This window comes from Humulus lupulus, chromosome X (genome assembly GCF_963169125.1).
Source record: "Humulus lupulus chromosome X, drHumLupu1.1, whole genome shotgun sequence".
In the NCBI taxonomy this organism is placed as follows: domain Eukaryota; kingdom Viridiplantae; phylum Streptophyta; class Magnoliopsida; order Rosales; family Cannabaceae; genus Humulus; species Humulus lupulus.
This window is the reverse complement of record NC_084802.1, coordinates 28,664,724-28,677,165: the sequence shown is the minus strand read 5'-3', so window position 1 is coordinate 28,677,165 and position 12,442 is coordinate 28,664,724. Positions and strand designations below refer to the sequence as shown.

At 32.1% G+C, this 12,442-nt stretch overlaps 2 protein-coding genes across 5 annotated transcripts; one reads left to right on the top strand and one right to left on the bottom strand.

Annotated features, from left to right (window-relative positions):
- The first annotated feature begins 1,138 nt into the window (after positions 1 to 1,138).
- On the top strand, positions 1,139 to 3,870 carry LOC133807142 (phosphatidylinositol N-acetylglucosaminyltransferase subunit P-like). Its single transcript, XM_062245309.1, has 5 exons — positions 1,139 to 1,260; positions 2,224 to 2,492; positions 2,872 to 2,944; positions 3,308 to 3,426; positions 3,669 to 3,870. The coding sequence occupies exons 2-5, from the start codon at positions 2,306 to 2,308 to the stop codon at positions 3,791 to 3,793; spliced, it is 504 nt and encodes a 167-aa protein (XP_062101293.1). The 5' UTR covers positions 1,139 to 1,260; positions 2,224 to 2,305; the 3' UTR covers positions 3,794 to 3,870.
- Positions 3,871 to 4,070: 200 nt separating this feature from the next.
- Positions 4,071 to 10,439, bottom strand: LOC133807141 (nucleolar GTP-binding protein 1). 4 transcript variants are annotated; one of them, XM_062245308.1, is made up of 15 exons: positions 10,144 to 10,439; positions 9,522 to 9,661; positions 9,052 to 9,172; positions 8,894 to 8,958; positions 8,586 to 8,699; positions 8,437 to 8,511; positions 7,769 to 7,807; positions 7,624 to 7,695; positions 6,420 to 6,533; positions 6,256 to 6,327; positions 6,139 to 6,175; positions 5,763 to 5,815; positions 5,193 to 5,399; positions 4,682 to 4,742; positions 4,071 to 4,590 (listed from the first exon to the last, which is right to left on the bottom strand). In XM_062245308.1, the coding sequence occupies exons 1-15, from the start codon at positions 10,223 to 10,225 to the stop codon at positions 4,490 to 4,492; spliced, it is 1,353 nt and encodes a 450-aa protein (XP_062101292.1). In that variant the 5' UTR covers positions 10,226 to 10,439; the 3' UTR covers positions 4,071 to 4,489. The 4 variants fall into 4 exon arrangements, with proteins under 4 accessions (XP_062101292.1, XP_062101290.1, XP_062101288.1 ...); XM_062245306.1 differs by having other exon boundaries at positions 4,071 to 4,554; positions 4,670 to 4,742; positions 5,763 to 5,875; positions 10,144 to 10,437; XM_062245304.1 differs by having other exon boundaries at positions 5,763 to 5,875; positions 10,144 to 10,437.
- Between the last annotated feature and the right edge of the window lie 2,003 nt (positions 10,440 to 12,442).

Below are 12,442 nucleotides of genomic sequence, written 5' to 3'. Positions count from 1 at the left end.
TGTAACCAGATCTATAAATAGCCTAGATTTAGTCATTTGTACTCACACACAATGTTGTAATGAGAAACACTCTGAAATTGATCTTTCTTGAAGCTTTAACGCAGACTTTAATAAAAGTGACTTGTGGACGTAGGCATATTTTAACTACTGAACCATGTAAAAAATCTTTTTATTTTCTTTTCTTCCTATTTAATTGTTTAATTGCGCTATATAATTAAGTTGACAAAAAACGACGTCAACAAATATAATTTTAGATTTTTTTTTCTAAATAATATTAATTTATAATTTAAAATCATTCACTTGTATTGAAACATATAAATATAAAATCAAATAAATAGTTAAATTATAAAGATATTGTAATAGTGTTCAAATTATAAGATATTATAGCTTTTTCATCAGTATTTATTATACAAAATATATTTATTTTATAATTATTTGAGTTTTAAGAATTTTTTAAAAAGATGAATATAGCTGTAGATATTTAAGTGTAAAAAATATATATACTTGAAATACCTAATTTACCATCTTACACACAAAAATAAACAAAATTTATTATTTTTGTAATAATGCGACATTAATTTGACCTTAGGATGTTTTCTTATAATAAATTGATTTCTTGAGATTTATTTGTCAATTAATTTGATTTGATTAGGAGATTTTATTAAAAAAAATATTCTAAAAAAATAGATATATAAAATTAGGACAATTTAAAAATAGATATATATTGTGACAATAAGTAAATACTAAATATTAATGAGTGGGTCAAATAATTGATTGAAATGTTGTAACAAATGAAAATGTTTGTCATAAAATTAAAAAAAAAATATGATGATAAATCTATTTGATAGTAACATACTAACATAATTGTTATTAGTTTAGTGAATGAGGACATTCTTTATACAGAGAACTCTTTTTGCTCCAATAGAAATTTCTTCTTGAAAACACAACATAAATTAGAAAGAAAAAAAAGTATGCATTAACGAATCAAAATTATATATGTTTTTTTTTTTTTTTGACAAAAATTATATATGGTTTTTACTGCATGGTAAAGAATTGAGATGTGGTCCAATAATGAATTATCATTTTCGAGTTATTAGATACATTATTTTATTATTTTATGGTATATTTTCCTTATACTCCCATTAAACAAAATACTTTTTTATTTTTTAAAACACATAAATAAAGAAAAGCCACGTGGATTCATATGAAAGAGAGAGCTCACACACGAGGTGTGTTTCGCTTGATATATGCCGATTCCAGGTTCCATCTTCCTTACTCAATCTCCTTTTTTTTTTTATGATTATTTATTCATGGATTGATTTGCTGAAATACCCAAATTCATCGTTCTCTTTTATGAATCTATACGTTTACTTTTATAGTCTTTTAATTTTCATGTGTATGGCTTTGATTTGTTTTTCATATATATTATCATGCTCGCTATATGTTTGTAAAAATGTCTCTGAAACAGTTTATTCTATTTTGTATAATGAAGCTTAGAATCAGATACACATCATTCTCTTTGCTCAAAAGGCAGGGCTTTTCACGAAGTTCTGGATTCATTTTTTGTGAAATGATTGGGACATTGTAATACAAGGATAACATTTAAGAGTCACTTTGCTCAAGTGACTGGGTTTCGAGGGGAGTCCTTCTAATGTGTTTTAATAAAAGAAGGTTACTTTTAAATTTTGAAATGAAAACAAAGTTTGAGACCTCCAGCATTTTCAACACTAATTCATCCTGCTCCTTGGCATCTTTATTATTGGGTGGATATATAATAGATAGTAGTGGTTACTCACAAACTATGACCCAAAAACTACAAAATTAAAGGGAGGTTAAAGAATACAAAAGTTTAACTGTGAATTGGATACAGGAAAGACTCATTTTTGGACTTCTTATGTCACCTGCTATTCCATTCCATGTAGTATTTGCTGAAATTTTCTGTTAGAATATCATATTGACAGTTTTTAAGGAGTAAAGTAGAATATTGCTTAGTTTTTTTATGTCTTTCATGTATACATTATTAGATTAGGTAATCATTCACATTTTATGTATTTTTGCTGACATGAACCCTATTTCGTTCAGGGAGTTACTTGAATAGGGCTCTTGACTTGTTTCTTATCAACATAAAAATAAAAATATCACAGGCCATTTTTAGTCGGAAAAAAAATTGCCATTGTAGTATTTTAACTTTGATAAATATAGTGGAAATTTGTGATGCTTCAGGCTGCAGTCATCGGATTATATTTCCTTTCAATGAGATGCACATTTAGGGAGTTGAGATCCTGGACTGTCATAAGCACTAAGCATGGAAGACTCATGTTCAGTCAGTAGTCCCAGAAGAATTGTCAGTCTATCAAAGAGGAGGCAGGCAAGTGTGTCCTTTGAAGACCCAGATGATAAGTCGTCCAGGTTTGGGGAGCCTGGAGAACACGGTCCAAAACCTTCAGAGGTTTATGGATTTGTAGGTTCCATCACAACCATCGTAGCTACAGGTATACCTTGTTTATCACATTAAAAAAATTTGCAGGACTTAGACTTTGTTTTAGTCCAAGTAATCTACCTATTTGAGTTTCAGTATATCCTACATTGTTTTGGCAAACTTTTGATGTATGGATCATGTGAGAATAACTTGGAGTTGTGTATATTGTTATACAGATTTTATGAAAATGTTTTGTTTAATTTTATATCCTGCCGCTAATGATAAAAATGTGGAGCGTATACATGCACACAAAGTAACATATAACTTAACATAGATCCACCTAAAAAGAAGATACGTCTCTATAAAGCAGTGATCTTTTCAAATCCCAAAATCTTCTTCAGTACAAGGGATATATCTAGATTGGTTAACATTTTTTTCCTTCCTGCAAACAGCTGTTTTCTTGGTATGGGCATATGTTCCTGAGACTTGGCTACATTCTATTGGGATCTTCTACTATCCTAGCAGGTTAGGTTTGTTTCTTTACTGTCTCTAATTTGTTGTACTTTAAGATTCTTCTCTCCCTCGAGTAGTTCATATTTTGGTAATTAAGTTAAAAAGCCATTTGGTTGGAAATGGAAAACGTTAGCTAAGCTGAGATTTGGAGTCAGCTTGGTCAGACTTGGATAATATGAATATTAATGAAGGTTTATGAAGATGTGAAAAATATAGCAAACAATTTCCTAGATTTATTGAGATGGAGAATTCTTGGAAAATTTCTTGCACAAACTAGTACAAAAGCTTTGAGCTGTTTGAATTCACACACATGTCCAGATAATTTTTGCTGAAACGTTGAAAAATATGTTGTGTAATTGCTTTGTGTTTCTTCAGGTATTGGGCACTGGCCATACCTACATACGCAATGGTGACGATAGTATTAGCTCTGGGATTTTACATAGGCCTTAACTTCATGTCCACTCCTCCCCCTACTTCCTTGAACACAATTTTTGGTGAGCCTCAACTTCTCATCCCAGATATATGTTTACTGTTTAGCATGTAGGAAGTAGAAGTTCATTCCTTGCCTTCCACTGAGTTGAAGAACAATCTTCATTCTCAAAATGAGTAGTTATAAAAAAAAAAAAGTCAGAAATCATGGTTAACCTTTTATTGGTTCTTATTTCTGCATTTGTTGTTTCATCTTTTCCACTTTTTTGGTAAAAATACTTTTTATAATATTTTTATTCTTGTGCAGATGAATTCAGTAGAGAACCCTCGAGTTTTGAGCCTTCCATGGAGGGTGATGATCAGCCCATTGAACCCTATTCTGATATTGGCATTGATAGAATCAATCACCTCATGTTTAATGATGTTAAATGACCTGTTAATTTGATAATGGCTATATTAACATAATGTATGTTTTAAGTAAAACAAATTAAATATTTTTATTTCTTTTATATGAGCTTCATTCCATATTCTTAGTTCTAAGAAGTAAGAACTACATACATATGTATGGGAAATATTCCATTAGTAGAATTTATAGGTCTGGTTACAAATCATACCAATGCCCAACTATTATGTTTCCTTATTCTTAAACACAAGGAAATTATTTATATTAACATAAAAAATCAAGGAAGAAAAAGAAATGACCATGATATGGTGCAACAAAAATGTCTTAACTCTTTATGTGAAATTGTTATTAATCAATACAACTCAAAGCAAATATCAAAGGAAAATAAGTTCTTGATTGAAAAGACTGATTCTGAGCTAAAAAAATATGAAAGACAAGAAAAGAAACAAACAAAAACATTTACATAGAATGACCAGACCGCTTATGGAGTAGAACTTGACTTTCTTCAAATGAGTTGCATAAATCTGCCTTATGCTTCTAAAGTTATTCCAGAAAGAAAAGTTTCTAATGTACAAAAAGTTATAGTACATGAGCTAATCCTGTGTTTAATCCTATATTCCAGCTCTCGTCTTCTCTGCAAATTTACTGCCTGAATGACGAGTCAACGATTAAGTATGACGAGGGCGGTGGCTTGCATTTGCAAGAATTTACATGCTAGTGAGATATTAAGAAGTCCATTTCTTTAAATGAGCCAGCTGAAGAACTTGAACTGGTTCATCTGTCGCACTGCCTGCAGGGTTCAAATTTGTCTGACAAATCATACTTCCTATCAGAAGTTTTCAACAGAAATGCATTTAGTCTACTCTCTGAGTTATATAGGCGCGATCACTCAAATGAAACTTCACCTTCTTGGGTACCTTTTTCAGCTTGGATTCTGGCCATCTGAAGACTGAGCATCTCATGCACTTTATCCTTCAACTGCAGAACACAAGTCAATTGAACTGAGAAAATTTTCAAGAATGGTTTTGGTTAATTTATAGAAGAAAGTTGGTAAACACTATACAATATGTGGAACATTTCAAAGAAACATACGGGGTTGTTACTGAATGGTGAACATTGTTGAAACAAGACAGCATCAAACAAAGCAGAAGCTAGCCAATTTTTATTTTGAAAATTCAAGCATGTATGAGGAACAAATTGCAAAAAAGTGTACGAGATGCTCATAAAGTTCGAGATGACCTTTAACAGATAGTTTCAAATAGCAGAAAATAAAGTGATACATATCACTAACTAAATCTGCGAGCGTTACATTTCAGTTTCCTTTTTGGGCATCAACTATCATGGGTTGGATAGACAATCAAATTCCACAGCCAAAACCAAGTCATGAAACTCAACAAAGGATGTGACCAAACTTCTAGAAAAGCTTACCTTGCTCAGCGCTACTTCGTCTGTAATTGATACGTGTAAAGCCCCATCTGGTCCCATTTTGCGGTACTTTGCTAGCTCAAGACCATCTTCGTCAGCATTTTCTGTGACAAAGACCACAGGGGAATCTTGTAACAGATCGCACTTGGATACAACATCGAGCCACAGATGATCACAAAACCTCTCTTTTATTTCTTTGTATATGATAAACTGCATAGGAAAGAAGTATCCCATGTAAGTGAGGGATATAAACTAGTACAGAGCAGCATCTTCATCGACAAATTATCTAAGATATAAGCAATTATTCTTTGATTTTTTATATTAAAAGTAAAACAAAATATTGAGAAAAAGTATTTGCGCTTTATTCTCAATTCATCTCAAGAGAAAACAAACAGCATTACCAATACTGTTCACACCACAATCAAGACACTGTCCAATAAAGTGTAAGCTCTTAAAATTTCTTTTCCTTTTCTTTTCTAATCCAATGTAATGATATACCAAGTAATAAAAGTAGTGTTGAACCATAGTTTTATAAGATAAGACTATATTCCACAACAGATAATAATATGGTACCTGATCGGAGGGAGAGGTTCCACATTCTCCAGAGAGATCATGAACATAAAGTACTGCAGTTGGAAGATGAGAGAGAACAGCAAGGGTTAACTTTTCTAAATTATTCCTGTCCTCTGCAGATTCAAAGAAAAGAGAGATATGATAGATAAACATATATATGCACAAAAGAAAGCACTATATTGTACCAAGAACCAAATCGTTGACATTATGAACGAAGAAATGTAAAAAGGAAAATGTTTATGAAGTATTGGCCCATGTCTCTCTTCTCTGTTGAAAATGCTTGTAAACTATTCGCATGTGAAACAAATCTAAACACATTTAATTTCACACCGAGCAGCTTGTATAGTATAAAACACAACACTTGACAATTTCTTACCATCACATCTCCTTAGCAAACCAGGAGTATCCGTTACCTGCAAGTTGTGCCTAAATTTAATTGCAATTCCAATGATAATCCAGTAAAATTAGGAATTTACATGATCAAAATATTAACCTGAAAATGATTGTAGTTTGAAACAATATGGCCCATTAGTATTCCTCTGGTTGTAAAAGGGTAGTTGCAAATCTAAACCAAAGAAGTAAGATAAACATGTCAAATATACTGTACACACAATCCACAAACAAGAACACTGTATTCGTTAAAGAATGCAGGCATACCTCAGGTTTCCCTGTAGAGAGCACACGAACCAGGGAAGACTTTCCCACATTTGGAGCACCAACAAGACAAAGTGTTGGTGTTTCAAGATCAACCACTGGCATTGCTCGCAAAGTCTGCAAATATAATTTCTTTCAGTGATGCAGTGGGAAAATGTTAATTTTTTTTTCTTTATGATCTTATGTAAAAGTTAGTGCTCAGCTGTGATTGTTCTCGCAGAGGAATTTTAGAGGCCAAAGTATCCATATAAAAATAATAGAATGTTAACCAAGTTGATTTTTATTTGATCCTGCCCTGGCTTGCAGTCTGATTCTTCATAATCTTGCAAGCTATAATATTCACTTGAAATTCTGTTATAAAATTTTGACAGCTTTTCACAATCACAACACACTCGTTTTTGCTGATGTTTTTTTTTTTTTTGAAAAATAAAAATTAAATCAGATTTTGGGTACGACCCAAAAGTATCATATAAATAGAAGATGACTGTCACTTTCTTCTTTAACCCTATATTTGCAAGCTTATCATTTCATGGGCACAATTTTGGGTGAGCGTTCTCAAGGAAATTTGGTTGTGACATACTCAGCTGCAGTATTTTTACAAAATTTATGGGGCTGACAGGTTTGAAGTAACCAATAAAGCTTAGTTGAGAGGAACCCAACGTTCTACAATCTGGTAGGATGCCAATACATGCTTGAAAAGGAGTTCAAGCATACCTTGGATTAAGAGGAATCTTGATTGTGGCAGCTGTTGTTGAAGGTTCTTTCTATATCGAGCTCACTTGCTGAAGGAATTCCAACAACTTCTTCATCAACATGAATTAGTGAACTTGGCATTTGACACTTAAAGCTCAATAGAAGGGAGTTCTAGAAAACATTGCATAAGACCCTATTGTATCTATTTTGCTTACTGGATCCTTTCTGGCAGTGTAATATGCTATTGTACATACCTTACATAGACTATTATTAAGAATCAAGATTGTATAATATAAAAAAGATGACAGTTATCACCAGTTTAATTAATATACAAAATTAAATGATTAAGCTTATCATCTCTAAAATGCACAAGTAGTAATGCTACATTCCAATAAGGATAACTAAACTTCTATTCTGTAGTTCTTTTTAAGGAGGAAAAGAATCTAGCAATTATCAGTTGGAATAAAAGGGACAACAAAAATTTATTTTAGAATAGAAAGGATAAAAATGCTACCTTGGCAATGTTTAACAAATCATCAACAGCTTTCCCTTTGTGATTAAATGTCTCTTCAACTTTCTTCATACCCTATAGGTAATAGCAAGTAGATTAAATAATTTCAAAGATCTTGAATAGACAGCATGAGAAAAATAAAACCAACCTCAACTAGTCGATCTTCTGCTTCTCGCTTAGTAACTGACTGCAAAAATTAATGAGTATTTCATCAACATCGCAAACTATTATTCAATAATCAATAATGCAGCTTCTATTAAAGTTATATAACATGTGACTTAAGTATGGAATGAAACAGAAAAGAACTAGATCACATACAAATGTAAATTGCAAATGAGAGTAGCAAAAGAATAACAGACATAATACACATATTACTAAGGAAAAGCACAGATTGGACCAACACAGCAACTGGTACTCTTTTGGCTTCGGAAGATATTTTATCCTTCTGATTCCTTGAGATATTTGAACAAAATACTTTTTTCTGTTTCTTCAAAGAGAATTCAAAAGCAGCCATTAAAGGATTTTGAAGTCTCCCTGGTTTCCTTATGGCATTTCCTTTTTTATTTAAAGAATTTTGGATAAACATGAAGCAAGTATTACCAAATGACACAAAAAATAAAGGACAATAAGAATAAATAGATGAAGCAAAAGAGCTTCCATATTGTAGAAATTTGTATTTGATCATGTATATTTACAAAAAACCATTCAAATCTAGTAGGTCCTGGAGGTGTATGGTTACAGAAGTACCAAAACTTTATGTCAAATACATAAAGCATGAAGCAAGCAGCCAATAAACTTCAGAGAGAAGAGTCCAACCTTAGCACAAAGAGATGCATGTTCCTTTGCAACGGAGACCACCCTCTTCCTCAGAGAGTCCACATTGCCCAATACCTACAAATAATATATTACAGAAGGCTTATTATCTGCGCGAATGGTATGTCAACCATGAGTTGCTTATTGTTTACCTCTTCATAATTTCCATCTCCAAGAGTCAATTCAATAAGAGATCGCTCATAAGGATGAAGAGTATGTCTCTTTGGAAAACTCTCCATGTAAGTCCTCAAAGGAACTGCCAATTCCTGAAGACAGAGAAAGAAAGCAATATGTCAAAAAATTTACAGAAGCACCACTCTCCTTCCCTCTCAACCTCACCAACTACCAATATTTATGTAGAAAGTGCAAAACATAATACTATTCAGAGTATTTAATGGTTGATGATTTTTGGTAAGAGATATTTTAAATTATAAATGACAAATGGAAGTTAAGAACAAACTTTCATCAGCGCATCAAGCTGCTTTGCACCTCTATTTCTCTCTCGCTTTGCAATGTTGGCAATGCCTGTGTCATAAACAAGCTAGTTTAGCAGCAGGAGCTACCATCTAATCCCTTTATGTGCAGTTATGTCAACAAGAAACCACCCAAAACAATTACCCTTAGTTGGAGAAACTCTCTTGGCCTTCTTTATTGCTGAGTAAAGAATATCAAAGGATGGCATCACCATGGGCAGCTTTTGAAATGCACCAACTGTTTCAAGCTTCTCTGGTAATTTTTCCTAAATTAAGAGCAACAGAATTACATGAACCATCACAGATTTATTATTTATGCAGGTCAAAAAGGAATAGCAAAGAAAAACAAGTATGAATAATCAAACCACAGAGAAAATTTAGGAAAAAAAGATGAATTTACTGACTCAATTCTTTCCTTCTTTGTTTATTTTTTCCTTTATAATTTTTGAGAAATTAGTTCATCAATGGTTATGACAACTAGTTGTTTACTGTCTCGTTCATCTGATCTTTTTTTTTTCTTTTTTCTTTTTTCTTTTAAACTACCTTATTTTGTCTTCTTATGATTCCTGATAATTTATTATAAAATATGTAACAGACAGGTACAAGAAGAAATACCTTTTCTTCCATTTCTTTTTTAATTTTGATTGTGGGTACATAGCTTGCTTTACCATTGACATCTTCGTATGAGGTAGTTTGTATGTTCTTGCATGAGCATGGTGGTGGATAAAATTTGACACGAGGTATCACATATAACCCTGCATTGGTGGTATACATCAGTAAATCACCTCCAAAGCTTATTGGATTTCAACAAATTGCAACAAGTTGAAAAATCCAATTACCATTGACAATGCAAAAAAAAAAAAAAGGTAACAAACAAAGGATTCGGGGCATTAATGAAAAAGACACAACACATCTTCCATAACAAGGCAATGAAGGCACCTCAGAAATCAATATTGGTATTGTGTTAATCACTTCAAGCCTCATTTTCTAAACCTATAATTAAAAAGAAAATGTAATATAAAATATTGTATCTTTTTCCCCAAAAAAAAATTGTGAAACTAAAAGATTTTGGGAGACTAGCAAATGGGTGTACTCACAAAGCTAAAATGTGATGTGGGTCATATCTATATTGCTTAAAAATCAACAACAGTCATTGGTTAGTAAATAGACACAGAAATTAATTTGTAAGAAAACTTATTGCTTGTAAATGAAAGAACATGGAGAAGGACGGAAAAACCTTGGAAGAGTTTTGAGCTTCTGAAAAGTATTCTGGTTGGGGGAGTTTGCCAGAGTTGAATGAGACTGGAAGTCCTGTTCATTTTCTCTGTCTTTCTCTCTTCAGCTGCTGAGATTATTTGAAGAAGAAACTAAGGAAGGAGGTTTAAGGGTTTAATGGTTTAAGGCTCTGCTTTATGTATTAGCAGATGGGAAACTTGGAATGGCGAGTTTGGTACGGATAACAGACTCGCTTCTCTTGACTGAGTGCAGCCACCGAGTCGTCTCCTCTTCAGTAATATTTGCAGACGGCACAGTGCACCCACACTCCTTACCCCTTCCAAGTTCCAACTCCTCAGGCACATGTCGTTTGCCTCATACTAAAACGACTTGTCGTTTCATATTTTTTCTTATACTTATCCTATTCATGATAATTGCTATAATTTTTTTTTTAATGTCAAAATTACATTTACATTAATATATAATATTTTTATTAAGGACAAAAATGATAATGGTTATAAAATTAATATGAGTGATGATAACTCTACAAAATAGAGTTATTTTACCATATTTTTTATAATAATTGTTGCTTAGTCCTTGAGTTTTTAATTGATTTATCAAGTTTTAAAAGTAATTTTGAATTTATTAAGTTCATTTTAATTTTATAGATTTTTTTATATTTTTATAGTTATATTGTTATAAAATATTGTAGTATCGTTATTTGAATTGCTGTTGTTTAGTTTGAGGTCAAAAAAATATTGTTTTATTGAACTTAAATGCTAAATTAAATTAAGTTATGATTAATATTTTCAAAGAATTAATATGATTGATTTATATTTTAAAATATTTTATTATAACTTAATTTATGTTTATTTTGTAGGAAATTGTTGTATTATTGGTGCTTGAAAAGTAAAGAAAAATGAAGAAAAGAATTTGGCAAAACTGAAAAGAATAGAGCTAAAAGTGTCATTTCTGAAGCCCACACACTCCCTGCCCCACCTGGGCCCGCCTGCCTCATCTCAGCCAGGCCCACCCGAAGTCCCATGCGCCTGGGCTTCCTCCTCAGCAAAGCTCCATGGGCCCGATCCCTTCAACCAGGCCCAACGCCACCCAACAGCCTCCAAGCCCAGCCGTCTGCTCCCTTGCACCCCATGGGCCACCTGCCAACAGCCACGAAGCCTAGCTGCCTCTTTCCCTCTTGAGCCCAACATTGTCTCCTTGTCACTTTTGTTCAAAAATGTCATATTTTTACCTAACTTTTCTACACATTTTCATCACAAAATCATCATCACCCCTACAATTTACCTCTACTTGTCATAATATTATTTATTTAATTAATTTAATCAATTTAAATTGATTATTTTAATACTCATTTTGGCTATAAATAATAAATTTTCAAAACCATTTGGTGTGCTTATTTTAGGAGAGGTTACACTACAATTTCTACACTTTCAAGACCACTCCATTCTCTTGATCTTTTTCTTTTCTTTTTTTTTGTCATTTTTTCTATGAGTTTTTAGAGGAAAAATTTGGGGGTTCCTCCTCCAAATTTTCCTATTTATGTTTGTAATTTTTTGGTTTGTAATTTTTATTCTAGTTATGAGTTTCTAATCTTTTTAAGATTATTAAGGTGATAATTAAACAATATGTAACTAGATAGTATTTATGTTGTGTGTTGATTTCCCATTTTGTACAATAAAGTTTACGGATTTTCTTCTTCAAATATTTTCTTTCATCTTAAATATCTTGTATTTTAGATTGTTAGAAAATATTTACACTTTGTTATTCATTAGTGAAAAATCATAATATTCTTTGATGGAGGTGTGTTATTAAATTGTGCACATCAAATGCTTAGAACAAAAATATTATGTTTTGCCTCATAAATAATATTTATTGATTTATTTGTTATTTCATTATATTGATTTACATTAAATACTTTGAAATTATAATTTTAAAAGTGAAGATAAATCCTACAATTTTATGATAATTTGTGCTTAAATAGAATATCTAATTTGAATAAGTGATAGTTGATTAATTTCTAATATCACTACAAGAAATTCCAGTATTAGCGGCGGAGGACTCCGCCGCTAATAATGTCTAAATCCGACGCTAATACCCATTAGCGGCGGGCCTCCGCCGCTAATACGCCGCGCCTAAAAAGTTGTCGCTAATAATGATTATTAGCGGCGAACTGACACACCCGCCGTTAATAATCAATTATTAGCGGTGGACATTAGCGGCGAAACCCGCCGCTAATAACTATGTCCGAGGCATTATTATTAGCCGCTAATATTGTTTTTATAATTTTTTTTAAATTAATA